Here is a 25,679-nt window from a genome sequence, read left to right as displayed (position 1 = left end):
TCGGTCCTGTCATTTCTGAGCATACAAGTTAAATAAAAAACATACAAAAAAAAAAAAACGCCAAAAAAGCAACCAGAGGAGTGCCACTAAACTGTCTCCAGTTCTTTAGCATATTTATTTGCTTGTGTGTTCTATCTCCGTCTTCTACTTTTCATCTGTTTTGTGTCTCTAGATTGTAAACACACTGTGTAAGAATTGTCTCTTATCTGTATTTGTACAGTGCCAGGCTCAATGGGGTCCCGGTCCTGACTGGGACCTTTGGGCACCACCACAGTATAAATGTCTGCTACTGATAATAATAATCTACCCACATCATGCAGATGTCTGAATTGTCTGAGAAATACAAACAAGGATCTTTACTAGGTTGGCAGAGAGCCATTAATTTTAGGTGCCAGTTTTCTTTTTCTCTGAATATAGTTTGGCTCTCTGAAAATCCTGGCGACACAAACCTCCCACTTCTTGGAAAGCTTGGCTCTCTGCTGATGCTGTGATTAAAACATCGTTAAACATGGGATACGGCAGGTCAGGTGAGGTCCCTGCAACTATGCGAGGTATTCCAAGTACTTGTCTGATGCTTTGTTGTTGCTTTCCTTCGTGCTTGTTTTTTCTTTCCTCCTCTGAATGACAAATTAATACATTGAGACTAGACAGAACTGCCCCACTTTTGGTGGGGGAGGGAGCACCTCAAATAATGGGCCACAAATGAGGAAAGCTGTAGTTGGATTGATAGGCTTAAATAATGGCACTGGAGATCAAACAACAGCAGACCAGCAGTAAGTGAGGCAACCCCTCCACTCAGTACACTTTTCTCAGATTAAAACACCCCCTCCACATCTTTGCTCTCTGACTGAATTTTTCAAATATTGCAGGCTAAGGACAGCACCTGGGTCATGTGCTCTGGCCTCAGTAGCTGCTGTGGAAATGGTTTGCAACTGGTCTGTAGAACCACATGCTCCAGTGAACTTACTTTTTAGCAATGAGAAGTTAAATTGCGACAATACCTGGTTCTCCATGAGACAGAGAGTTGACCGTGGCCAACTGTGTTCATTCTCAGCATGGTAGTCTGCTTAGATGCTTCAGCCTGTAAGATGTCCAAACCACATGCACATACTGACATACCTTGAAAAGATCATAGAATCATAGAATCATAGAATGGTTTGGGTTGGAAGGGACCTTAAAGTTCATCTAGTTCCAACCCCCCTGCCATGGGCAGGGACACCTTTCCTCTAGACCAGGTTGCTCAAAGACCCATCCAACCTGGCCTTGAACACTTCCAGGAACGGGGCATCCGCACCTTCTCTGGGCAACCTGTTCCAGTGTCTCATCACCCTCACAGTAAAGAATTTCTTTCTAATATCTAATCTAAATCTACCCTCTTTCAGTTTAGAACTGTTACTCTCATCTATCACTACATGCCCTTGTAAAAAGTCCCTCTCCTACTTTCCTGTAGGCCCCCTTCAGGTACTGGAAGGCTGCTATAAGGTCTCCCTGGAGCCTTCTCTTCTCCAGGCTGAACAGCCTCAGCTCTCTCAGTCTGTCTTCATAGGAGAGGTGCTCCAGCCCTCTGATCATCTGCTGCTGATCCAGGCTGCTGGTATGCAGTGCTTGTTCCTCATTACATTACATTGCATTCACCTGCATCTCACTGTTGCTTCCACTCGCTCTCTCTCACTTTATCCTTGGTCTATAAGCTTTTTGGGGCAGGACCTCACCTACAGTTTTTAAACAAAGGCTTCTAGGCACTGTTGTAATAAATATATATGTATATACGTGCATATATATATGTACATATATATAAAAATGATGGAAGTCTGGGCAAGTCTGTGTTGCATAACTGGAGCATGGTACAGAAATGCCTGAGCCAGTGCTGACCCAACATGGCAAATTGCCACAGCACAACCAGCCACCTGTGGGCTGCTCCTGTGTGAGCTGTCTAGGTCTGCAGGCCATAGAAAGTCAAGAGATGAGTTCCTTTGCTCCAGTGCAACTCCATAGACTTACGGCTTTAATTTTTCCATACCAAAACTAACTAAAATAGAACAAACTGGATTGTGGTGTAGTTATTCTTGCTGACCTTGCATGAATGCTACATTCAGGAGAGTAAGGAGCAGGAGGGAGGTCATGGTAAGACCCAGTGACCTGGAGTGCTTTGCCATAATAGAAAACACACTGCAGTGATACTTTAAATAGCATCAGTTCTTCTGCACATAGCCTTGAATGGTCTAGGTCAATATGAACCTAATCTCATGAGACCTCAGCAGCAAATTGTCATCTGCAGAAACTGTCCTTGAAGACTACAAGTTATGGGAAGCCTAGTCTTTTAATAGACGAATGTGGTGTTTAGTCATCAGACAATCTAGAAAACTGGGTCAGATAGGTGTTGCATCATAGCAGACAGAATATTTGGTGTTAATCAAGAAGGCACATAGCGAAGTATATATCATAGATATTTGATTACATTAGTGGAGTTATCTTTAATCGTTGGGTAGAGTCATATGATGGAACGTGATCGAGTCACCATGGCTTAGCAGGGTACCGCCCATCTGCTTAAATGTTAGTAAGGATGACTCACGGTGTTAGCACGACCATGCAGAGGGAGGGGAGCCAACATGGTCACTTAGAGCAGCTTGGCTAACACGTGGTATTTTACTAAGCCACTGTAATGCTATCCATCCAGGCCACGTACGGCTAAAGAGCTAGTGTACAAATGCTGACTGAGACCCCATCATGTCCAACAGCAGGCTCCTGCTGGAACATGATGAAAAATCTTAAAGTTGGAAAAAACCCCACAGATGGCCAGGTTTTTAGTGAAGTTGGGCACTTGCCAGTTCTCTATCTTATCTGCCCTTTATTTGTGGGCTGTTTGCCCAACAACCCTGTTTATTTAGCAACACAGGTACCAAGGAATTAATATCCCCCAGTCAGCAGTATTGACTGACAGGCTGCAGGCAGCACCTCCTCAGCATTTAGAAAGAGAGGGGCAGAGTTGACGTGTCCAACATTAAAAATAACAATTATAAACTCTCACTGACTTTCTGTGCTGCAGGATAGAAAGCAACAACAAAAGAGATTGTGTTGTCCTTGGAAGGAGAATAAATGTCTTAGACAAATTGAGTATCTCAGCCTGTACGGTTCTGTGCCATACACGTTCCCTGAGCTCTGTGCGAGTGAGTGCGCGTGAGCGCATGATAATCGATGACCTGTATTCAATGTGGAAGCAATAGAAGTATCCGTGAGTACTGGCCAATGTCAGCTTCCCCGATGGGGAGCGGAGTCTGGTGTGCATTATGTAGCACTTTTACTGGTGGCAGGAGCGGTGGAGACTTTTTGACAAAGAGGGTCAACCTTGAAGCACAAGGTTTCTCTGACCACTCTGCAGCTCTTTGCAAAAACACACCTGGGAACAGACTAGCAGGAGTGTAGCAAGAAAAAATACCTGAACTACTGAGGATTTTTTTTCCTCTAACTAAGAATAAAGCATATGGAGACCCCCAAAGTGAAGCAGCATTAAAGGTTAAACTGGGGACAGCAAGGAAGCTTCTTTGCCATTTTAATAAATACCAATAATTCCCTTTTGCCCAAGTCCCATATCCCCAAACTCATTAAAGCAATTTTGGAATGTTTTTTAGCTCTGGAACATATAAGCAAAACTCAAACCATGCAATCCCTTGAGAATCACTTGCACAAATTGCATAGGTCAGGCCAAAGTAAGTTTCTGTCAAACAGCCTAACACCTAAGCTTATTATGAAACTGATGAATTGTACAAAAGGTCTATATGTGGGACAGTCTCAGAATGACTAAATGGGGGGGCTGTTGTCATGGTACTTGTTTTACTTTGGTCCCACTGAAAACTCAAGTGATACTTTTATTGAATGCGTTGCTTCTGTTAGCCAGCACATAGGCTGTGTCTAAGCCGGTGGACCCGGAGGGCTCCAAAGCTCCGGTGGGCAGGTGGGTGCATACCTCAGTCTCATCCCAGGACAAGCGTGAGAGCGCACCAGCACTTTCTCCTCTCCTGCCCGCTCCTCCCTGCCCCTCTCCTGGGAGGAAACCCAGGGTGTGTCCCCAGCAGGGGCTGCAGCACACCCTGTTCTGCTCCTCAGCCCCCCCAGCATGGGGGTCTCAGCCCTTCAATCTGGTGGCCATCGCATGGACTTGGAGCGAAAAGATAGATCGTGTTGTCTGCTGCTCTGCAGGGCTGTGAGGATGGGCCAGTGGGAAGTGGACTCTACTTGTGAGGGTCACCACAGCCTCTGAAAACTAAACTGAGATGGTTCTCCTCCTCACATTCAGCCTGATATCTCCCTGCTTTTTTCTTTTCAAAGTACCACTGAATCTTCTTTTTGTGCTTTTTTGACCCTGTCCTAATGATTTGTCAGTCCTCTTGTGTGAATGAGTGCTGGTACGTGGAGCAGCTGTGTTTTAAGTGGAGAGGAGGATGGGTCAGAGGCTGTGTACTTTAAGTATATTTTCTGAGCTCATTTTTCCTGCACTACATCCATTCCACTTACACCACCTCCACAGCTCCCCAGGCTTAGCTGACCATGGAGTCCCCAGTCCCAGAAGCTGATTCATGCTCCCTCACAGCGCTTCTTGCACCCTCTCACAGAATTATACCATGTATTTGGGAGACAATGTCTTGAGTTTCTTTGTCGGGGGGGTGTGCGAAGATGTAAAGTACATCCTATTCCTCCATCAGCAGATAACCAGGGAGGCATAGGAAGAGCTTCTGGTCTGTATCTGAGATACATTTGTTGTTGGTTTTGGTTTTTTTTTTCCCCCTTCTGAATAAGTACTGTATGTGTCTGGGAGGATTTTTAAAACATCCTTCAAACACAGGCTTTTTCTCTCCATGGAAAACCAAGACAAAAGGATGGGTTCAGTCATGTGCAGCTGCTAAAGAGAGGGCAGCTGAGGGCAAAGGGGTGGGAGGAGCCGAGGTGTCTGGGTACGAGGGAGTGGGCAGGGCAAGGACTTTGAGATGGCATTTGTTGGGACAGAAATGTTTCTGAGGGGTGCGGGCTTGAAGAAAGGAGGGTTGAAGAACTGAAAATCCAAGGATGGGAAATACTGGGGAGTTTTAGGGAAGAGGAGATTAGGTGGTTTGAGCTCTGGGCAGAAGAGGGTGGGACTTGCAGATCAGAAGAAGCTGGTGTTGCCATGAGACAGGCACCTCCAGTTTGGGAGCCTGGATGTGGTGTCGTCCATATAGGATGTCTGTGAATCCCATTGCTCACAGCCTTTGGCCTCTTTGCTTGTTGTTAGATAACTGGAAGTGACCACTAAAGTTAGAGGAGGGGTGTATGTATCCATGGTTGCCAGTATCGCTGACAATTGGAGGGGTAAGAAGTAAATCTCCATCATTTGGTGTTACATGGTTCAGACCAAGTGGGAGAAGTGACTGTCTTCCCCTTCACAGCTCTGAGGTTATGACTCTGCTTCCCTGACCAGCCCAGCCCGATTTTGAGGCTTTCGTGGTTAGCTGTGGATTTGTCACTGAAGCAAAGGATGCTTCTGCCAAGGCTGAAAATCAACCCTGATGTTTAGAGGCTCCAAACATCTTCAGACTCTTTACATGCTCCCTGCTGCAGAGGCTCTTCAAGCTCCCGGACTATGTCCCCTTCTCTCCAATCCTCATAACTTTTAGGGGTATCTCTCTTGCCTAATAAACACTGTAAACCACGTACTATACTGCAGAGCATCCTGCTCTGTGAGAATGTAACCTACTAACTTGTACTGACAATGTATGTTGAGACACTGTATGTGAAAGCTTTCTTATTTTCATGCTTTTTGAAAAGGTGACAAGTTATATTTACCCGAAATTTCAAGCAACTCATACCTTCTTCAAAACGCAAAAAAAAAAAAAAAGCTCATTAATTTAACTGACTCCCAAGACCACACTCTTAAAGGCTATTTTCAAAGAGTAGTCACAGCTTTGTTTAATCCATTGATTTTATGATTCTTCTTCTTTGTGAGTGGGCCTGCTTTCTCACATGCACTCTTTTCCCTGTGCACTTAGAAAAATCCTTTTAAATCTTTTGAACTCCTTTTGTCAAAATAATTCACTCTGCTTTTTTATAGTCTGTACTTTTTGCCTTTACAAGCTACTTAATCTGAATGTAATTTTGCTAATTTTCTTTCTTTTTTTTTTTTCCCTTTTTCTGTGCCCTGGTGACATGCTAACTCGTAAAATCAGGAACCTTGCTTTGGAACAAAGGCTTGGTAGAGTTTCACAGGAGAGAATATCAAGAGTGAGATGAAATACTCATTTTAGAGTAGTTTATTTGCAGGTGATAAAATTTCAAAGTTAATTTAAGAGCGTTTAATTTTCTGTCATAGTCTGCAAAACTATCAGCCAGATATTTTTGTCCCTGAGGGCTGAATTTACAGCAATGCACTGATGTGGCATGCCAGGAAATTTTCCTGCTTTGTCTGTAGAAATCTTTTGCTGGCCACTGTACAATGCAGAGGTGCATAGACTGAGACCCGCTGTTACATTTACATTCGTGTTCTATCAGATGAACTGTACAGGTGCTTTAACTGATAAATAGTAGAGGGAAGGTGATTCGTCTGTTTCTTGAAAACTTTCTATTCGACTGATTTCTGCAGGAGAGGACAAATGCTGGATGGGCTTATCTGTGCCTGCTTGTCTAGTGTTGCCTGTGCCTAGCAATGGCTGGCAAAGTAAGGCTTCTTTTGGTCTCCATAGCCCATGATAGCTTGCTTTCCTTTTCTCCTAGGCCTGTCCCAGGTTCTCTGTCTTCACTACTGCACCTACACAACCGACAAAGACAGCCCATGCCTGCCTCTATGCCTGGCACCCTGCCCAACCCCACCATGCCTGGATCATCTGCTGTACTCATGCCTGTAAGTTTTTTGTTTTGTTTTTTTTTGGGGGGGGGAGTGGGTGGCGGGGAGGTTGTTTTTTTGCTTGGTTCAGCCTATGCAGAGGTGAAAGTCTGCTGGATTTTCTACGAAGTCAAAGTGCAATGAGCTAAGGAAGCTGGACCTTTTTCTCTGCTTCATCTTACGCAAGAGTATTTCTGGTACAATTAATAGCATGTTAATTAGTGTGAGAGTGATTAGAAACGGTTTATGTGAGACTATAATTTCTGATTCTCACCCTTGATCATGTAGGTGAGATCAGTATGTCTGTGCTGGAATAAAAAGATTTTTCTCAAGTTAGACAAAACTGGAAAAGTCATGCACATGCCAGAGAACTCTTTTGTGGGAGATAACCAGCTAACAAGAAAGAAATGTGGCTTACTTTTCCAGCTTGATAACTTGCACTTAATTAGAATTTGGTCATGATCGCTGCTCATCTTCCACTCATTTCTGTGGAGTTGGGAACATTCCCCATCTTCTGGGAGACAAAGGGGTGCAATTTGCAATTGTACCTTCAAATTCTTAAATGATTTTAACAACCCTTTCAATATAAGACATTTGGGCAGATAAGGGGTGGAGATGAGTAAGGACAGCACAGGGAAGAGGGGACTGGGAAAGGAGAAGTTTCTGTTTCATTCCATGATGTTTAGTTTGGAGGACAACCTGTGAGTGATTGACCATGGGAGGGAGGAAAGCACTGCTTGGTCTGGCCGTGCTGGAGCAAGGGGGACATTCCACAGGGCTACAAAGATTCAGATTTGGCTCTATTTGAGCAGTCATTAGTAAGTTATTAATTAGTAACTTGTCAATATGGCTTTCCTGGAATATCAACCAGGAAGTTCAACAAAAAAAAATAAGACATGTCACTGTGGGCAGTTTTTTTCTGGCATGAGTCCTAAGGAACCTGAAATGGAGCAAACGTCCTGCTTCAGTGTAAGCTCAGGGGCTCCTGGTTGCTGCCAGGGAGCCCTTCAGGCAGCTCTGCTTGCAGACAAGCACGTGTGCTCTGGCCAAGAGCCCTGGAGACGTGAGCATGAGAGCGAGACAGACCCTATCAGCTCTGGCTGCCCCAGCCACAGCTCCAGCCCCACAGCCCTCCTGAAAGGGCTGCGAAGGAGATGGCAGTGGGAGCTGCTCCTGTCCCATGGAGAGGGTGAGGGGACATGGCGGAGGCAACTTCTCCCTGCCAGCGGGCAGTGGGATATTGACGTCTCCCCCAGGCCCAGCACCCATGCTTGCTGGGATCATGGGGGTGGGAGTCACTGCCCCACCACAGGACACAAAAAATAGTTCCTCCACTTGGATGATCTCAGGGGGATCCAAAAGCTTATTTCTCATATGAGCCTAAGATTCAGGGGATGGGCCTGAAGCAAGGCAGGATGGTCAGCTCTGATTGAAAGCAGCACCATCACCCTATTTATTGCCCCTACCAATGACTAGCAGTGTGACAGGGCTTGCCTCTTTTTGGGGAAGACACTCCAGGAAGTTATTTTGTCCAGTGCTTACTGCCATTAGCTTTTGTTCGAAAATTGTATCCCTCCCTCACAGCCTAGTGAGATGAGCTTGCAGAAAGTGCCCAGAATAGCCAGGAGGAGTTCTGCTTTGTTTTTTGCTGTCTCAGCAGTATATGAAAGCTTCCCTTACAAGACATATGGAAAACTCTCCTCAGCTGAGCAGTCCAAGTGAAGGAAAAAGAGCCAACTCGTTTTCCATGCACTCGAGATTGTAGATTTTTATTTATGTTTTTAACAAGCTAAGTTGGGCTGCACTGACAGAGGAAGCCACAATTTTATACAGTGATGCTTTTAAAACCACTTAACTCCGAGTGTTGTTATACTGAAAGGGAGAAAATCATTACAAAAAAGCGCAAACCTGGGTGGCTGCTACATTTGTTTAGTAAAGAACCTTTTTCTTTATAACTGGCTGTGAGTTTTCAGGGCCGATTCTGATGAAACACACGCCTGCGTGCAGACACACATGCAATTCACAACACAGATTGTTATTTTTCCGGTCGTGACTTGAAGAAATAAAGCTGAGTCCATTTAAATAGAAACTGAGCGTAAATTCTTGCAAATGTCTCCAGACCTTTTCAAACCCTTTTTTTTTTCTTTTTCTGTTAAAAGATGGAGCGACAAATGTCGATGAACTCCAACATCATGGGGATGCAGGGGCCAAACCTCAATAACCCGTGTGCTTCACCTCAAGTCCCCCCAATGCATTCAGAAGCCAAAATGGTAAAAAGAGAAAAAAATAATTTTCTTTTCTTGTACTGCTCTTGCATACTGGTTACCCAGACAGTGGAGGATGTGGCCAGACACTGCTTACTTCATTCTTAGTCATATGTTATACTCTTTTTTAATATGCTGCAGTAAATTGCCATTGTGTCAGTTTAGTCTATGAACTTTCAAGATGTTACTAGTCCTAGCTGAAGTCTCAGTGAGAAGGATCTGAAGTGAAGAGTGGGCTATCTGATCCGTACTGTGTTAAGTAGGATTTTTAGTGCAGATTAGTACAATTTAAGGGAATGGTGTGGCTGATTCTCTGATGGTGTCTGTGCTCCACAACTTGGCTTAAAGAAAATTGTCAGTTAATAATCAGTGAAGTAAAAAGTGTCAGATGTGGAGGGAGTTTACATAGTCTTTGCTTTTCCCAGATAGGCGCATGATGTGTCAGGGTAATAGAAATGTTAGAAAAGCAGATCGAACAATGTATATAAAGCTGGGATATTTTCTTTTGCTTGAGTGCAACAAAGATGCTGCTGTCAAAAAGAAGAGTCAGATTTTGGACAAAAATAATTTACTTATACGAGTCAAATGTCATAGTGGTTTTTAAAGTTGTTGTATGTCTTACAAGGTCAACGCTTCTCAGGCGTATGTACTGGTGTAGGATTAATGTAGGTAAACTAAACTGCAAGTGGGCATTTGTAAGCTTTCCCCAGCTTTATATACACTCTCATGGAGGGATTCAGCACTAATACCCTGGAACTGAGTTCATCAATGTAGAAACACTTAGGCTTTTTCAGTTTCAGAATTGCTCTTTGCTGGCTAGTGGAAAGAGGTTTGCAGTTTAACTCTGTAGGGTTTTTGTCCTCTCAAGATATCTCATCATAGTGGAAAACAGGAGTAACTTCACTGAACTTCTTTCAGTGGCCTTACGCCAAGGTAAAATTGTCATAAGTGAGAGAATGAAATCGAGCCGACAAAGATTAAGCAACCACATGTTTTTATATATTTCTACTTTGCATGACTGGTACAGCTTTTAAAGTTGTTGTCATCTATCCTGAGGCAAAGAAAAATATCTTCTTATCTATAGGTATGGTGCATGCAAGAGTCTCTTGGTTAAGAGCAACAACATATACGAGCTTATTCTATCTGTTTTCTTAGATTGGATAGGTTGTGCCTTCGCCTCACTGTTGGTCTGGGTTAGGCTGTTAACCCAGCCTCTGTTAACACCCCGTCTAAAACCACACTCCGTAAACATGCAGCCAGTTGGCCAGAAGAAGAACGATAGCCAAAAACGCTGGCTCCCCCAGCCAAGGAAAACCTGTGGTCAAGAGTTCTCTCTCTGCTGTACCACACAGTGACAGTGACATGCCAAATGGCAACAGCATCTGCAGCAGAGCTTGTTAAAAACTTTCTGGAATAGGCAAGTGTTTTTTCAACTCAAGCATAGCTGAGCCAAGTTAAATACTCCTTGGCTGAATAAATCTAAAACTGGCATCTGTTTGGGGGACTAAAGGTTCTGTAGTTTACTCTCCCCCCACCACCCCTTGCCTTTTTTTTACTGGAAGTGTGAGGCTGCTTAAGAACAAGATTAAATTATTGGTGCATATGGTGAGAATGCTGTGCTTTAATAGCTGAAACTGTACATTAATACAAATTACTTCTTAATCTGGATAAACAGGTTTTGTCTCTAAACATAAAGTATGAAGGCACAGTTCTTTCAGACAGAAATCGCTATCAGTTCCAAAACACGGTATAGTGAACAAACAGCCCCTTTGCTTCTCAGGGCCTTTCTGCCACACTTCCAGAGGTGGAAAAGATCCACATGCATTAACTCTTAAGAGTAAGAGGCATAATTCAGAGCTGCAGGACTTTTCTTCTTTTCAAATGCTTTTTTTTTTTATATTCTGTATTCTAGTTTTGTACTTCGTTTGTGTTTGAGCACACATTATGTAAAAAGCCTCTTCGTTTAGCCAGTGCTTTGAGGAATACAAATCTATGAACAATACTCTGCATGAACACAAAGTGGAAAAAATGTAGGAAACATTCAGAGCAAAATTATTTCTTACATGTAAGTTCATGAATTTTAAATCTGAATCATCTGTATTACAGGCATGTTTGTTCTTATTATTAACTATTTCACTTTGCTTCGTGCTCAAAGCATGAAACTTTGCATACTCTGGTGAATTTTTTTAAAAAGTCAAAACTGAACGTGCTTAGTACCTTACTGGATTGCATCCTGCATTAGGAAGGAATTTCAGATTTCCCCGAATTCTGCTAATGCTCTTACTGTTGGTGCATGCAGTACTTCATATGATCTCTATGGCTGGCCCCACTCTGCGAAGAATCTATGTGTTGAAGACCAGGCAGAGTCATCTAAGCTGCTTGCAGCTAATGACTGCAGTCACTGGAGAAGTTTGGGGGACTTTGGGCCTGATTCATCAAACATCCAAATCCATGGCAGATGGATCAGCATTTTCTTTGTGCCTACATGATAGAATGCAGGACATGCTCCTCTAGATGTGAGACCCAGATGTGAGACTAAACCCTTCTGGCCTCATAAAAGTACGTACCTAAGCAATGCAAGCATGGTTTGGTATGCAGCAGTCGTAACACTGTTTGGTGACACGTGTGGCTTAGTTTGCTTCTGTAAAGTAAATATGAATAAATAATATCAGTATGGATGCTGTGTGATGAAAGTTTTTTTAGAGAAAGCAGATAGATGGCGAAAGATTCATACCCTCAATCGGTCCATGATCAGTTTGTAGTAGGAAATGGAAGCCAGTCTAATACATACATATACAAACACATACACACACAGATCTAGAATGTATGCTGCATTAATGTTTCTATAATATGCAATTTATATCTATTTGTATTTTAATCAGCTTGTATTACCTGACTTTTATAGAAAGCTGTATTCTGCCACCCAAGATGCTCGTTTCCTGGTTTAATTTTTTTTCAGGAGAATGTTACTTCAAATATTAAAAGTATTGTAGATGACATCCCAGAACTGATTTAATTTATCACAACAATCTCAGTTTCCCTCACAGTGTGCCTCTCAATTAGGTTATCACCCAATGCTTTAAAACTGTCCTAGTAAATGAATGAGTGAACATCTAAATCAATACTGCTTTCTTCTTAGATTCAGAGCTGAGTGGATAAAACCTTTATGCTGCCCACCAAAAACGCACATTGATTTTGTATTAAAATATATTGCATTGGAAAGTGGAGGAAACATAGCTCTAAGTGTACATGGTGAAAATATGCAGAACAGCACGTGCAGCATATTAACATGTGGTTCAGTAGGCTGAGAATATTATAAACTCGGAATTGTTGGCGGTGCCTTTGCCTTAATATACTGCTTACCTACAGTTTGGTTTGCAGTTTCAGAGTATTCAGGGTTTTATAACTCAGAAGTGCAACACTGTGTGGATTACCGGAGTGAAAGATAAATAGTGTGCACTGAACTGCTGGAAGTCTGCGTGACAGCAGGTCCTTTTGGTGGAACTGATGCCTCTCTATCTGAATTTTGCAAGACATTGATCTTTACCTGTAGAGATTTATGAGCTCTGAAAGGAGGTATAAAAAGCAGGCTGGCAATGAAAATAATGTAACTTAAAAATACAGTTTTTGACTCAACCTGTTAATTTTTTTTATTTTACCTTCTCCCTCCGCCCCTCGCTGGTTATGTAGTTTTATAAAATTTAAGTAAAATGTAATACGTGTGGCTTGGCTGTGCCTGCCTTCCTGACAGAATGTATATGGCTCCTTACAAAGAAGAAAGAAATGATTTCCATATCAGAAGTTGCCGTTAGCCAGTTGTCATCAGCACTAACTTTTATTTGACTTAATGAGAGTTAAGGGTCCAGATCCTACTCATGGCTATGAAAATCCTGGTCCACGTGTCGCTCAGCTCTCCATTCCAGCCGAAAGGCAGGACTGTCTGCGGGGACCTGGGTGCATCTTGTACAGCTGTCAGGCAGGCACTGCTGGCTTTCTCCAGAAACAACCAAGCGGGAAAGGCTCTGCCGCAAAGGCGGCCAGCTTTCCTCAGGTGCAGATTGGGGTCTGTGTTTGGATGGAGTCTTCTGCGGCTTCTTGTTTTACAACTAAGGTGCGTTTCCGTGCCCGTGAGCTGTGGTGGTGCAACTGGTGCAAAGGGAGAAACTTCTGGAGTGAGTTCTTACCCCTGGCCCTGATTTGGTACTCAGCTCAGCCCTTGTAGCAGTCATTGGATGTGGAAATGAGAGTGCTGCCCTAACAACAGTGGCATCCTGAGACAGCTTGGGAAGGTCATTCCACTGGGTACCAGCTCTAGGCCCAGGTCTGCGAGGTTTCCATACTGGTTTCAGGCAGGAGGCTAGCGCAGGCCGTCTGGGAAGGATCAGAGACACTGAAGCTCTAGGTTTAGCTACTTAACACTTCATGACTGAAGAAATTTTGTTAAATATAATAAATGGTTTGAAGTCTGTGTTTTCCTATCAAGTTGGCTGAGAAAGGAGTTGCTTTAGTAGAGCAACACGCAGTGCTTCAGGGCCAGAACACTTTTCTTCACACAGATTCTGGACTACTGAGCAGAAAGAAAAATGTTGAATCTCTGCAGAGTTTTTAACAGCAGTTGCTTATCTTGTCCATCACAATAAAGCAATAAAAAAGGAAAAAGAAATGTGCAAAGGGAAGCCTTCCAATATAAAAAAAAAAAGAGTTGTGTCAAAGTTTCCTGTATTGGTAACTGAGAAATGTTTTCAAGGAAGGGACTGTTAAGTAGTTAAAAAAGACGGTGCTTCTGCCTCCTGACAAAACTCACTGTTCTGAAATTGTATCTGCTGTTACATTTGCACTTATGTTTTGAAGTCCCCAAAGCCAACCTTTCAGTGTGCTCCTGATCTACGCTTTCAAGTACCCCCCTGGCAGTAGCTTTGCCTGCAGACAGTGTGCCTTGCTGTGGATTAAGGTATTACCGTGATGGGTGAAGCTAATCATAATTTTGTTTTGTTTACTGAAACGGGACCTTGTACCCGTCATGCCTAAGTGCTGGATTATGAACTAGACTGGGTAGGAACTAATTCTTCTTAAGCTGTCAGTGGCTCAGTAGGTGCAATGGAGAAGGAAGGCGTCTCAGTTACTCATAGCTGCTGCAAAAACGTGCTGAATATTTGATCTCGCTTCTCCTGAGTGCATACAAATTGTGTTGCTTGTTGCAGACACAAGTCGTAACAATTCCGTGCATTTTTCTTTCTTTGTGTCACTTTATCCTGCAGTGATCTTATCAGCACTATTTCCCTAGAAGAACTTGGATTTTTATTATTTTGTTTGCCTTGATTCAGCTGGGTGTTAAAATGACCTCGCTTTCTCCCCACCCACCAGCCCTCACCCTTTCTCTTTCCCTCTGTTTCTCCACCACCCCCTCTTTCCTCAGAGGATTTACCATTTTTGTAGATTTGTTTCTCTTTCTCCTTTTCCCGCCAGTGCCACCCTGATTTTGTAACCATAGCAATAATTGAAATACAATCCGAATATTTGCTTGGTATAGCTATGATCTAGCCCAACACATGAACTGCTGGCTTTTGTGTGTTGTAAGATTCAGAAACTTAAGTCAGATGCATCCATATACGTGAGGGTGACTTGTTTGGTGCTGAACTGTCCCTTCCAGAAAAGGTTTTGTTTGTGTAAAGTTGTGTGTCAGTGGGAGCTGGTGCAAGTAAAAGAAAGTCCTTATGGTAGGGAAGCCAGGGAAAAAGGAAATTATAAAAATAAAACCAAGGTTGCGTTACAGGGAAGTTCTACTTTGCAAAGATATATTTCAGTCTTTTGCTTGGAATATATACAGCTTCCACTTTCCAAGATTTTTGCAAAAGCCACGAATAATGGAAGTTGTTTTGCACTTCAGGCCATTGCACATTAAGCCCAGCATTTGCTTGGGATGTATGAGTGCATCTCATGACAAGCGATGGGCTTTGGGGCGGAGGGGATGGTGTTACACACTTTACCAGCTCCGTATTTTAACCACTGAGGACACAAGAGCTGAAAGCAAAATTCTCATGGCAATAAATCTCTTCTTTATGGACGGGCTTAAAAAGCATTTTCTAAAAACTATACAGTAGCTAATGAAGAAGTTTATTAATTATGATAGCGTTCCTGTGAGATAAATAATTTTAGATTGTTGAACTGAGAGAGAAAAGTGAAGTGACTCACTAGAGGCCACACAATTTGTCAGTGGAAGAGCTGAAACAAGCACAGAAGAATTTCTGGCTGCCACTTCCAGAAGGCACAACTTCTGTTTGAGTAGAATTTATGTATATGTATTTTTTTCAAGTTTATATTAATTATTAATATTGGTAAAATCAATATAATTGTTGACATACCATGTTTTTTCAGGACTAGTGAAAGAATGGAGAGACTCTGAACTCCTCAAACTCATGGGGGGGTGTAAGCTCAAATTTAGGATTCAAATCCAAATGAAGGTGACGGTTTTTGTTTGGATTTAATGACCCTGAAATTTCCTGAACTTTACTGATGAGATTTTGGCTCAGAATGACAAAAATTAACTGATCTTCTGAGACTTCTGTCATCTGAGATGATGGAAGCCTTGTGAGATCAGCTTCCCTGGCATCGTGGCTTTCACTGAAAGCTCAGGAGAGCACTTACTTTCACATAATGTCAACCATATCCAAATCAGAACTAACGAATACCTCTGCACAGCTCCTTCTAAGATCACAGGCATATTTGAAATACTGCTACAAGCTGTGTTCAGTCTGAGGAAATGCTCACAGCATTTGTTGCTGCTTCTGTCAGATATGGCCATCGACACTTTTCATCAGTGAAGGGTTATGTACTGTCTTCCAGATGTTCATTAGTGCAACTGCTCTTATTTATGTTCAGAGAATTATCGAGGAGGTAATTTAACAACTGTGACAGGCTGAGTCTCCCACCCTGGAAACACTTATGCAGCAAACTTTGCTCTGCTTGCGGTTTTTACTAGCAAATTGCTGGCCAGTAATGTGTATCTGAGCTTTTAGTGTATGAAATGCTATGCATAATCTTCCCAAATGTGCTCTGTAGTCAGACCGCATGGGATGTAGTGTAGTTGGTTGTGTCCTCTGCGCTCTGTATCCTCCTTATACTACAATTACTGTGTAGCCGACCCTACCGAACCCTCCAGGGCACCTGAGCCATCTTTACTCACAGCTTGTTGCTCGTGTACTGAGGACTGATAGCAATTTCTCTGGCGATGTGGGCACCTCCAAGTTACTCTGGTTTAGATACTTTACCTCATTTAAAGTGACTTACATTACAAAGAAGACAGCAAAATACTTGATATAACTGGAATCATTTCCCATTAGTATTGCAGCGGCAGGGGGAACATGGACTTTGACCAGCTAAAGACGAACTTTAAAAGATTTGACTAAAAGACTGTCAGTCACTTAGGAATAGGATTTAGTTTATGTGAAACTTCCCTCTTCTAGTCATGGATGTGCTATTTTTTCTCCTATTTTATATATTAAAGTCACACTGAAACCAACTCATTACCATATTTAAAAATGTTCTAAAAATCTTATTTTAAGATAGTATCAAATTCTTCATTTAGTAACAATATCAGTGTGGAAGTACTTTAATTTAGGATTGTTACCTTTGTTATATTACATTTTTATTCATGAAAGCTTGGACTTAAAATTACATAGTAAAAAAAAAAATGAAGCTTTTGTAAAACAGAAAAACGGCAGCCGGGACTGCTGTAGCTTTGTTTTTCAGTGTACTGAAAATGATTTAAAACAAAATAGCCATCTTTTCATTGCAGCTCAACTCCTCTCCTCTCCTCTCCTCTCCTCTCCTCTCCTCTCCTCTCCTCTCCTCTCCTCTCCTCTCCTCTCATTTTAATTTTCCAAAATAAGTGTTCAGAACAGAAACAAGCCCTATAAGCATCTTAAAATAGAATTTCATACTCCTCTAGCTTTAAAAAATCAGAGGCAACATTTTTGGTATAGTCAGATTACTTCTAAAATTTAGCCCTGATCCTCAGCTGCTGTAAACCTGTATAAATTCATTGACTTCAAAGGAACTGTGTGGTTTTTGCATCAGCTGAGGACCTATTTTATACTTATCTCAAAATTTTCCTTTAGGCAAGCTCTGCCCCTTTCACAGTTTGATACTGCCAGGTAAGCATTTTGTTGGTTTTGGCTTTTAGTTTTAATATTATTCTTTTATTTAGAATACAGTACGTATTTACCTCGTCTTTTCGCTCACTGGTGTTTTGCCAACTCTTCCAGCATCTAATATGAACTTTTTCTAACTTAATGTTTCAACTCTGGTTCCTATAGGTGTTCATTACATAATATTTAAAGATAAATTATTTTCTCTAAGCCCCAAAATATTATCAGGAGATTTTTATAATTGATTCATCATACCAAAAAATCACTGGAAGTTTTTGACTCTCCTATATCAGTCAGTGACAGGTATTGGTACCTGTTCCTAATGATTCATATTAAAAAATTGCCAGATATTTCTTTGAAACTGATGGATGATTCATTTTATTATATTTAGGCCACATTATTCTGGAATGTTTAAATTAGACTAAAAGCCATCTCTGACTATACATGTGCAAACATAGAGTATATTTTTAGTTTCCCATCTGGAAATACATATAAAGTCCAGGGCTGTTTTCAAGTCGCAAGAAATATTGTTATATTTTTATTATGGTATTTCAGTTCACACTCATACTAATATGAAAAGTTTAGTAATGGCATATCAATACTGCCCTCAAATGCCAAGGTTACACATGAAGTCCAATGGGATCTAGCAAATGTTTAAACTTTTATTAAAGCCCAAAGCCCAAAATAGACTTTACTAGACCTGTACAAATTATTTTAAATTATGTAAATATTTTTAATATGTCTGGCTTCTGACAGAACACCACTATACACCAAAGTATGACATTTGCCTTACTGTGCCAACTTTTTCCTTTTTTTTTTTCTTCCCAAAATACCTAGCATCATTACTGGATTTGACTAGAGTCTGCTTTATGTGCTGCTTGTGGTTCAGGAGAAATGTATGTAAAGAGGATGGACTATGTTCCCCGACTGTTAACAGAGGCTCTTTAGCATGAGGTTAAGCGTGAACTTTTGTTTTGGCTACCAACATAGCAGCCAGGAGATACCCAGGATGAGGGTGGGTGAAGTCCTGATCTGCTTTCCATTGGATGGATGTGTGCAGCTACTCTGAAGGCTAGTGTTGGCGTGCAGTGTGCGTGTGTGTGTGTGTGTGAGAGAGAGAGAGAGAGAGAGAGAACTATGTATTTGGGGGTTTGTAACAGGTATTGCTTTAAATTCATCTTCTAGGAATCCTCTTAAATTAAAAAATCCTGCCAAAACATTCATATCTGGATGTGTACAAAATCTGGACTCTCTGAGTACTTCATTTAAACAAGAGACAGTGGTAGGCAACAGTAACAGCTAACAACCTGAAGAGCTCCAGCTTTCTTGGTCAGACGTCTGCACGTGTGTGTGTTTGTGCACATGTGCATGGGTGTAATTTTGTTCTTTTCTGTGGTTTTGATGGTTCTTTTTCCTCCTTCATTCCACGCAGTTTTACTGTGTAAGCATAATCTTATCTCTGCCTATTTGGCTAACTTTGTCCATCTGTTTATTTGTGCATTACCTTATCTTCTGTTAAGAAACCGCTTTTCCTGAAATACTTCAGAATGTTGAAAAACAGTAAATAACTGAAAATCCATGTGTGTTATCCAAAAACCACTTGCTAACATTTAGGATGACTACCATTTGCACGAAGCATGGGAAATTTCTTCTGCTACATCAATTTGCAGAGACTTGTCAGTCTTCTAAAGGATATTAGTGGTGGATTAGTTTGGTTGGAAACTTGATCCAAGCAATGTTTGAATTAGTTGCATAGTCAGTTCCCAAAGGTAATCTAGAGCTTATGCAAAAACTGGTGTAACTGCATCACTGCTGAGGATTAAAATAGGAATTAATTGCCCTTGGTGAAATTTGTGGTTACTGGGATTGTCCAAGGATACCCAAACCCTTCATTTCAGAAAACAAGGTAGCTTGATCCCATTTTAAAGATTTTAGGAAGTAAAACTTCCCTTTCTACTACACTTAAAATTCAAAATGTGTTTATGCTGGTCTTGGTAAAACTGGTATCTATGGTGCTAGTTTAATACTGCCCACAAAAAATCCAAATAACATAGTTGTGACTTGTAGTACCCATCCAGCATGTGCTTTCCTCCTAGAAGAGGAGCTAGGCTAGCCCTAGGGCTCCTGACCACCACAACCTGGGCAATGACCAGCTGGATGAAGTAGCTCTAAAGTTCCTCACTTTACTAGTTCCCGTCTTTGGTTTGTCCCCTCTACAGTGAAAACAACAGAGACCATGAACATGTATTTCTCTGGAGCATGTAAGATCTTTCTGCAGAGATTTTAAGGTCACAAGCAGAAGTGAAGCTCTCTTGAGCGGCATGTGTGCAGGGGATGGTAAGCAACCAGGATTGTCCTGGATGTCTTTAACTAGAGATGCTGTAGATCATGCTGAGGACTACATTTCCTGATGTGTCTTTCTTTCAGAAACAACTGCCAGCCTCCTGGCTGTTACAGGACAGGAGAAATCATAATGTGCACGTGGTTGGGAAATGGCATTTGCCTGAAGTCATGGGCTGCCTGCAGGTCGATCTCCATCCTTTGTTCCTCCGTGGGATGTTAGCATCACGAGTGATGGACCAATATCCGTGCAAGGCTAATGGTGACAGCACGTACGCCACAAGCCTACCTGAAGGGGCCTAGGCAAAAGGCAAGGAGAGGAGCCCAGCAGACTTCATCCAGGCTCCAGGCGCTTCCAGTGTCAATACTGGGCTGCCATGTCCAGTGAGGAGAGAGGGTCTGCGGTCCTGGTGCTCCTGAAGTGAAGGAGCATATGTGCGGTCTCTGCAGGGCATAAAGCAGCACCCCTTCCTCCATGGTGTTTGTAAAACACCCTGAGAGCCCAGTTCTCACTGGCAGACGTCTCCTGCCCCATCCCGAGCCTTGACAGAGGGTAGGCAGCCAATGGTGTTGGGCTTTGCTTTCTGTGGGAGCACGTGCAGGAAAGCCGGCAGTGCCTCTGTGTCTCTGTGGCTGCTCCTCTTCTTTGAAGGAGAAAACCACCCAAGACACACCCCCCCAAGCCCTTCTCCTCTTCGTTTACACACCCAGTAGGTAATGTTAGCATGGTATCAGTGTGTATGAGAATATATAACACTATACCTGTCCACTTGAATCTCCATGTAGCATTTCATGTATCTCACATAATAAATTATGTACTTCAAGGAGCAATAACAATAGCTGAGATTCTTGAGACAAGAAGAGTCATGTTACCAGAAGTACCAAAAAGGCTGATTAAAATTAAATCGTAGTTGTGTTACAAAGGAAGGCTCAATTACAGCCAAGTCACTTTCTTTGCTAACTTCTGACTTATTTATTTCTCCTGCATTCTGCAGTCTGCATACGCTTCTGGTTGTAATGAGCATTAATTGATTAGCTGGATCTATGAAGAGCTTGAGCACTCGTAAGTACTATCCCAGTGGGTACACAACTAAATAGTTTATGAGGTAATTAGTATTTTAATGCCTTTTCTAATGAGCCTTTTCAGTAATGAAATCTCATGAGAACATTATTGGTTCATATATATTTCTTCAGACACAACAGAAGGTAAGCTAATGCTATTAAAAGATTTTAAAGCTAGTTTATAAAACGGTTTTTAGTAACTTATTTTTGAATACTTGTCTTGGTTCATTCTGCTTTATTAAAAAAAAAGCCATCTTAATTTTTCCCACCGCTCTGCCTCTTGCACTCCTCTCTCCTGACAGAATTTGTACGCTATACTGCAATTTCAAATAACTGGGATAATTTCTGAGGCTGCTACCCGATCTCCTAAGCTCAGTTGTAAGTAAATAATACCATACTGTCTGAGCATGTTGTTTCAGATGTGTTCTCATCCTGAAAAAAAAACAACTCTGTGCCTGGCTGCACAGCGCCTTGGATTTATGACTGTGTCAAGTTTGAGAGAATGACCAACCTCTACAAAGCTTTTCAATGTCAAGCTGAGCTCTACTCTGGAGGCTCGAAAGCAGCCTAGAGCTTGCAACCGTACAGGCAGTCTTACTTCACCTCCTCCTTCAGGTTCATTGGATGTACCCCGTTTTACCCAGGTTTGACCCATAGTGGGAAGGACACGTTCTGTGCCTTGCATTTTATTTCTGCTGTATCTAAAAGAAGACAGCTTCAAACGGCTTTGCTGGGAAGAGTTTTTCAGGGTGTGAATGGCTCATTTTATCGTTGGCCATGGGGACTGTACTTGCTTTTTGTTCTCTGGAGATTGCAAGATGTCAGCAGCTTTTATGTTCTCATCTCTTAGGGCTCACTTCTTCCAGCTCGAAAGTGCAATCTTGTCCTGAGTGGGACTTCGACCGCAATTTAACAGCAGATAGCAATGCTATGAAACAGCCCAGGCCAAAGACCAAAGCATGTATGTTTTAGAAACCTATTTCACCAATTAGTTTTACGTAGTCTGGGTGATGTATGCCTTAAAATACTTTTAAAACTTCATTTTAAGTTAGAGACGTATAAATCCTGTTTAACACTAGAAGCTGTAGCAGTAAAACTGTAAGAAATTCCCCTATACAGATTTCATTATGTAATGTAAGATGTAATGAGTCTAATTCATCCTTGGGGTGACTTTAATGGTGTTAGTACAGTTTCATGAAGGATGTATTTGGCCTAGGGACACCACCGCTATAAAACCTTACAGTCTTCCACTGGTGTTTCTGTCTCCAAAGCTTTACTGAGACATGTCACTGTGATTTATTAATAGCCTAGTACTTTTTGATGACTCTTAAGTTATTAGTAGTATGTGTTTGTTTTCTTCAAATGAATATGAAAAGCCACATTTTCAGTTAGGGCAACTGTAAAAGCCCCATCCAGAACGTACAGAAACAGTGTCCTTTGACTTCAGGTATTTGACCTTGCTTGCAATACTACCCATTAGCAACACGTAGGAGATGAAGAACGCCCAACACTGACCACTGCTTTCCACATTGCCTGCCATCTCCACACCCTTCTGCAACATGAGACCCAACAGCACAGGAGAGGCTAACGCCTCCTGTGTCAGCTCCGAACGGCACCCGCAGAGTTTTCAGTCCTCACCCACGCGGCACGGTGGAGCCCTCTCGTTGACGCACAGTCAGACACGCTCTTAGGATGGAGGCTGAACAGCCTAACCTGTTCCCTCAGCTGAGATGTGGTAACTTCTTATGTCCATGTTTGTGGTCTGTTTAAAATGTAAAATAAATCAGAGTTGCCTGAATTGCCTTCAGAGGTGAGCCAGCCACCCCAGCTGCCCTGAGACCCTCTGCACGGTCAGCAACCCAACCGGCTGCGCCCATACCAGTGCCCAGAGAAGAAAGTTCAAGTGAGAAGGTGCACATCAGGTTACCAGCCCAAGAGCAGAGGAGAAATATCCTCAGAGAAATATTTTGGTTTCCATTCTGGAAATTTCACAGAGGGTGTTTCTGCTCTATATTCAGAAGCTTCCTTAGGGGAGAAATGATCCGTGAGCTCTCTCAGGGTAGGAGCTCTGAACTGTCTGTCTTTGATGGCCTTTGGACTTTGCTAAAGCCATCTCTAAACACTTATGGTGCACAGTCAGAATTACATTGGGGTGGTGGGGAGACTAGTTGCCAGACGTTGCTTTAGATTTTGGTAGTATTTCTTTTAAACTTGAAACGGGCTGGAGTTGTTTTGGTTACATTTTCGGACACTCTATTTTTGTTTGTGCTTCCTGAGTCATCACCTGTCTTTGCCAAGACTTTATTACATCTAACAAAAGGTACATTATTGATGCACTGTGGCATGCACAAAGCCTTTCTATGAACTTCACTGGACTTGTGGTCCTCCCAGATTCATTTTGCACCCTGTGTCTGCTCCCAAGCAGGTCCATGCTCTGTGCTTTGCTCTGACACCGTGTAAACGCTGAGCAGGCTTTGACACCTCATAGGCTTAAAAGCTTAGCTTTCTTGACTTCTGATGCATTTAGATCAGTCCTCCTACCTTTCATTCTATAACAACATGTATCTACATATATATATATATATATAGTCTCTTTGGTGATTGCTAAAAGAACAGTGGAGAATTAGGCACTGAAGAAGTGTCTTGCCTCTATTAGAAATACTTGGAAAGAGCAAAAGATGCTTAAAAGATAAGTTTGGCACTTTCTATTTCTTTCTCCTCCTTGTGTGTACCATGAGGTCATGATTAATGGATTTTGTGATGTTTGGAGGGTAGAAATCACTTGTATGTTCAATTCAGGAAGACCTCTGAATCGGCGGGGCCCAGGGGAACCGGCAGCTCTGGGTCTGGAAGGACCCATGATGTCATTTCATGTGGCCACGGGGGACGCAGCTATTACTTCTTTAGGCATTATTCTTGGATAGTACTAAGGTGTGTGCATTTTTTTGGCCTCCCAAACACATTAATTCTGCCCTGAGCAATGGAAAGATTCCCCACCCTCAGAGGAGGCTGTTTAGGATGAGGGGAACCTTAATGTGCAGGAGCAGGGGGCTGCTGGGGATATGCATGCAGTAGGACAACCAGGGAGGACTCTAGACTTTGCAGATACACTTCTAGTGATACAAACTGAGTTCAAAGGAATGGGAACCTGTAAATGAAGTTTACTTCAAATAAAGCTATTGTGAGATAGAGAAACATACATAGTAGAGAAATAGGATATTTTGACATTTATTCATGGCTTTTCTGGGGTGTCTTGGACTGTATAAACTCACTGCTGTTGTGTTAGTGAAATCCTAGATTCCCTGAGGCCATAACTGTGACTGGAATTTAACTTCTTCTGCTTTGAAGAAAGAAGAGAAAAAATGAATTTATTAGGCTAGTGTAACTCATATCGATTCCACACATAAAGGAATTATGAACAAACACATAACTTTAGAAATTATGGACAAACTCATGATTTCCTGACAGTTTCCTTCCAAATTATGTGCATTTTGAGAATATATATTTTCTATATAGAAGGAGGAGTGGAGCTGAATGCCTTCTTTTTCTTCAGTACTTTTGTTTCAGTAAAAGAAGATGCTATTGAAGACGTTGGGTAGTCTGTCTGGTGTCATAGATGAGCTCTGCAAGAGATATGCTATCTCTGTTTTGCTTTTAAGCTAAATGAATGCATTTAAAATGCATGGGTAGTTTAAGCATCGTATTCTCAGGATATCTTATTTTCTTGCAATCTACTAAACTTTAATTCAGAATAATTGTGTGTTGTATTTACAGTTCAATTTAGATAATGTTTACTTATGTTTACATATTGTGCCTGGCAAATAGATGGGAGATATAGAGTGAAATTAAAACATAGAGAACCCAGACAATAAACATCCCAGTTCACAGTTAGACTATGAGTCTTTGTGCTTCTTCATAGTGTGATTTCAGCATCTAATTAAGCAGATGCTCAAGTATCTGCTTGGGATATCAAGCCTTAAATTGCTCAATTAAATTACTTTTCCCTATCAGCATGAGCTTCAGTGTCAAAAGATAAATTTGCAATTGGGAACAAATATTTAGGATGAAAAGTGTGACTTAAATTAAACCACCTCAAAAAGCCAGAAATAAACTGTTAGCTAACAACACAAAACGCAAACTGGAAATGTAGGAAAGTACAGTACATCGTACTACAGGGTTGCCTATTTCAAAGAAGACAGAGCAAACAATATGCCTGAATTTCATCAGTTATGAATTATTTTCTGGGAATATGCTACTATTTCACGTTTAGGCGTTATTCTCATTACTAAGTTGTGACGTTTCCTTTCCCACCCCTGTCAGTCACTTCCCAATCAAAAATTTGTCCCAGTGTATTTTTAAGGACGAGGAACAGCTAGTGGCATGTAATTTAAACTAAGTAGGATGAATATCCTAGTTTATGTGTAAATAATGTAAAAGTGAGGGATGTCTTACATAGTTAAGTTTCTTTACGAATATCACTGCTTTAATTCACCAACGGTGTTACTCTTGAGCAAAGAAAAAAAGATTTCTGGATTCATAAATGAAGCTGAAACCATGGGGTTCGCAGTATGAGGGCTACCCCGAGTACAATGTCTGCATTAATCTTTGCTCCTTGCACAGGAGGCTGGAGCTGCCTGCCAGAGCTAATGAATGGATTCTGACTCTGCCATGTTAGGCTATTACCAAATACAAAAGCTGGTCACAAATTATAGTTTGTCTGATGGCTTCAGATATAAGCATTAGAAAAACATTTGCTTAAGAGTAAGAATTAGTCAGCGACAGAGGCAAGTTTTACAGATTGCTTTGGAGCACTGAGGCAAATGTGGCTTTTTGTGGGAAAAAGCCTGTTGCCTGTCTAGTGATTCATAAAAAGCAAAAAAAGGTGCTTTAGTTGCATCTCTTCTAAAGGTGAGACCAAACCACAGCGTTTCTACAAAACCCAAATAACCAGAGTCTTTACTGCAAACACTGTACTGTTTTAGGAACACTACTTTTCCTCAATTAAACAACAAAAAA

The 25,679-nt window shown here is 41.8% G+C and overlaps 1 protein-coding gene across 5 annotated transcripts in view; it reads left to right on the top strand.

Moving 5' to 3' along the window:
- Positions 1-25,679, top strand: part of CREB5 (cAMP responsive element binding protein 5) — a 255,677-nt gene that overhangs the window by 178,937 nt on the left and 51,061 nt on the right. For all 5 annotated transcript variants that reach the window (XM_068405096.1, XM_068405092.1, XM_068405094.1 and 2 more), the window contains 2 exons: positions 6,742-6,868; positions 9,010-9,120. In XM_068405096.1, the coding sequence (XP_068261197.1) occupies positions 6,742-6,868; positions 9,010-9,120 (238 nt within the window). The remainder of the gene's footprint in view (positions 1-6,741; positions 6,869-9,009; positions 9,121-25,679) is intronic.

Source organism: Nyctibius grandis, chromosome 7, assembly GCF_013368605.1.
Source record: "Nyctibius grandis isolate bNycGra1 chromosome 7, bNycGra1.pri, whole genome shotgun sequence".
Classification (NCBI taxonomy): domain Eukaryota; kingdom Metazoa; phylum Chordata; class Aves; order Nyctibiiformes; family Nyctibiidae; genus Nyctibius; species Nyctibius grandis.
The sequence above is the reverse complement of the archived record's forward strand: the minus strand, read 5'-3'. Positions and strand labels throughout refer to the sequence as shown.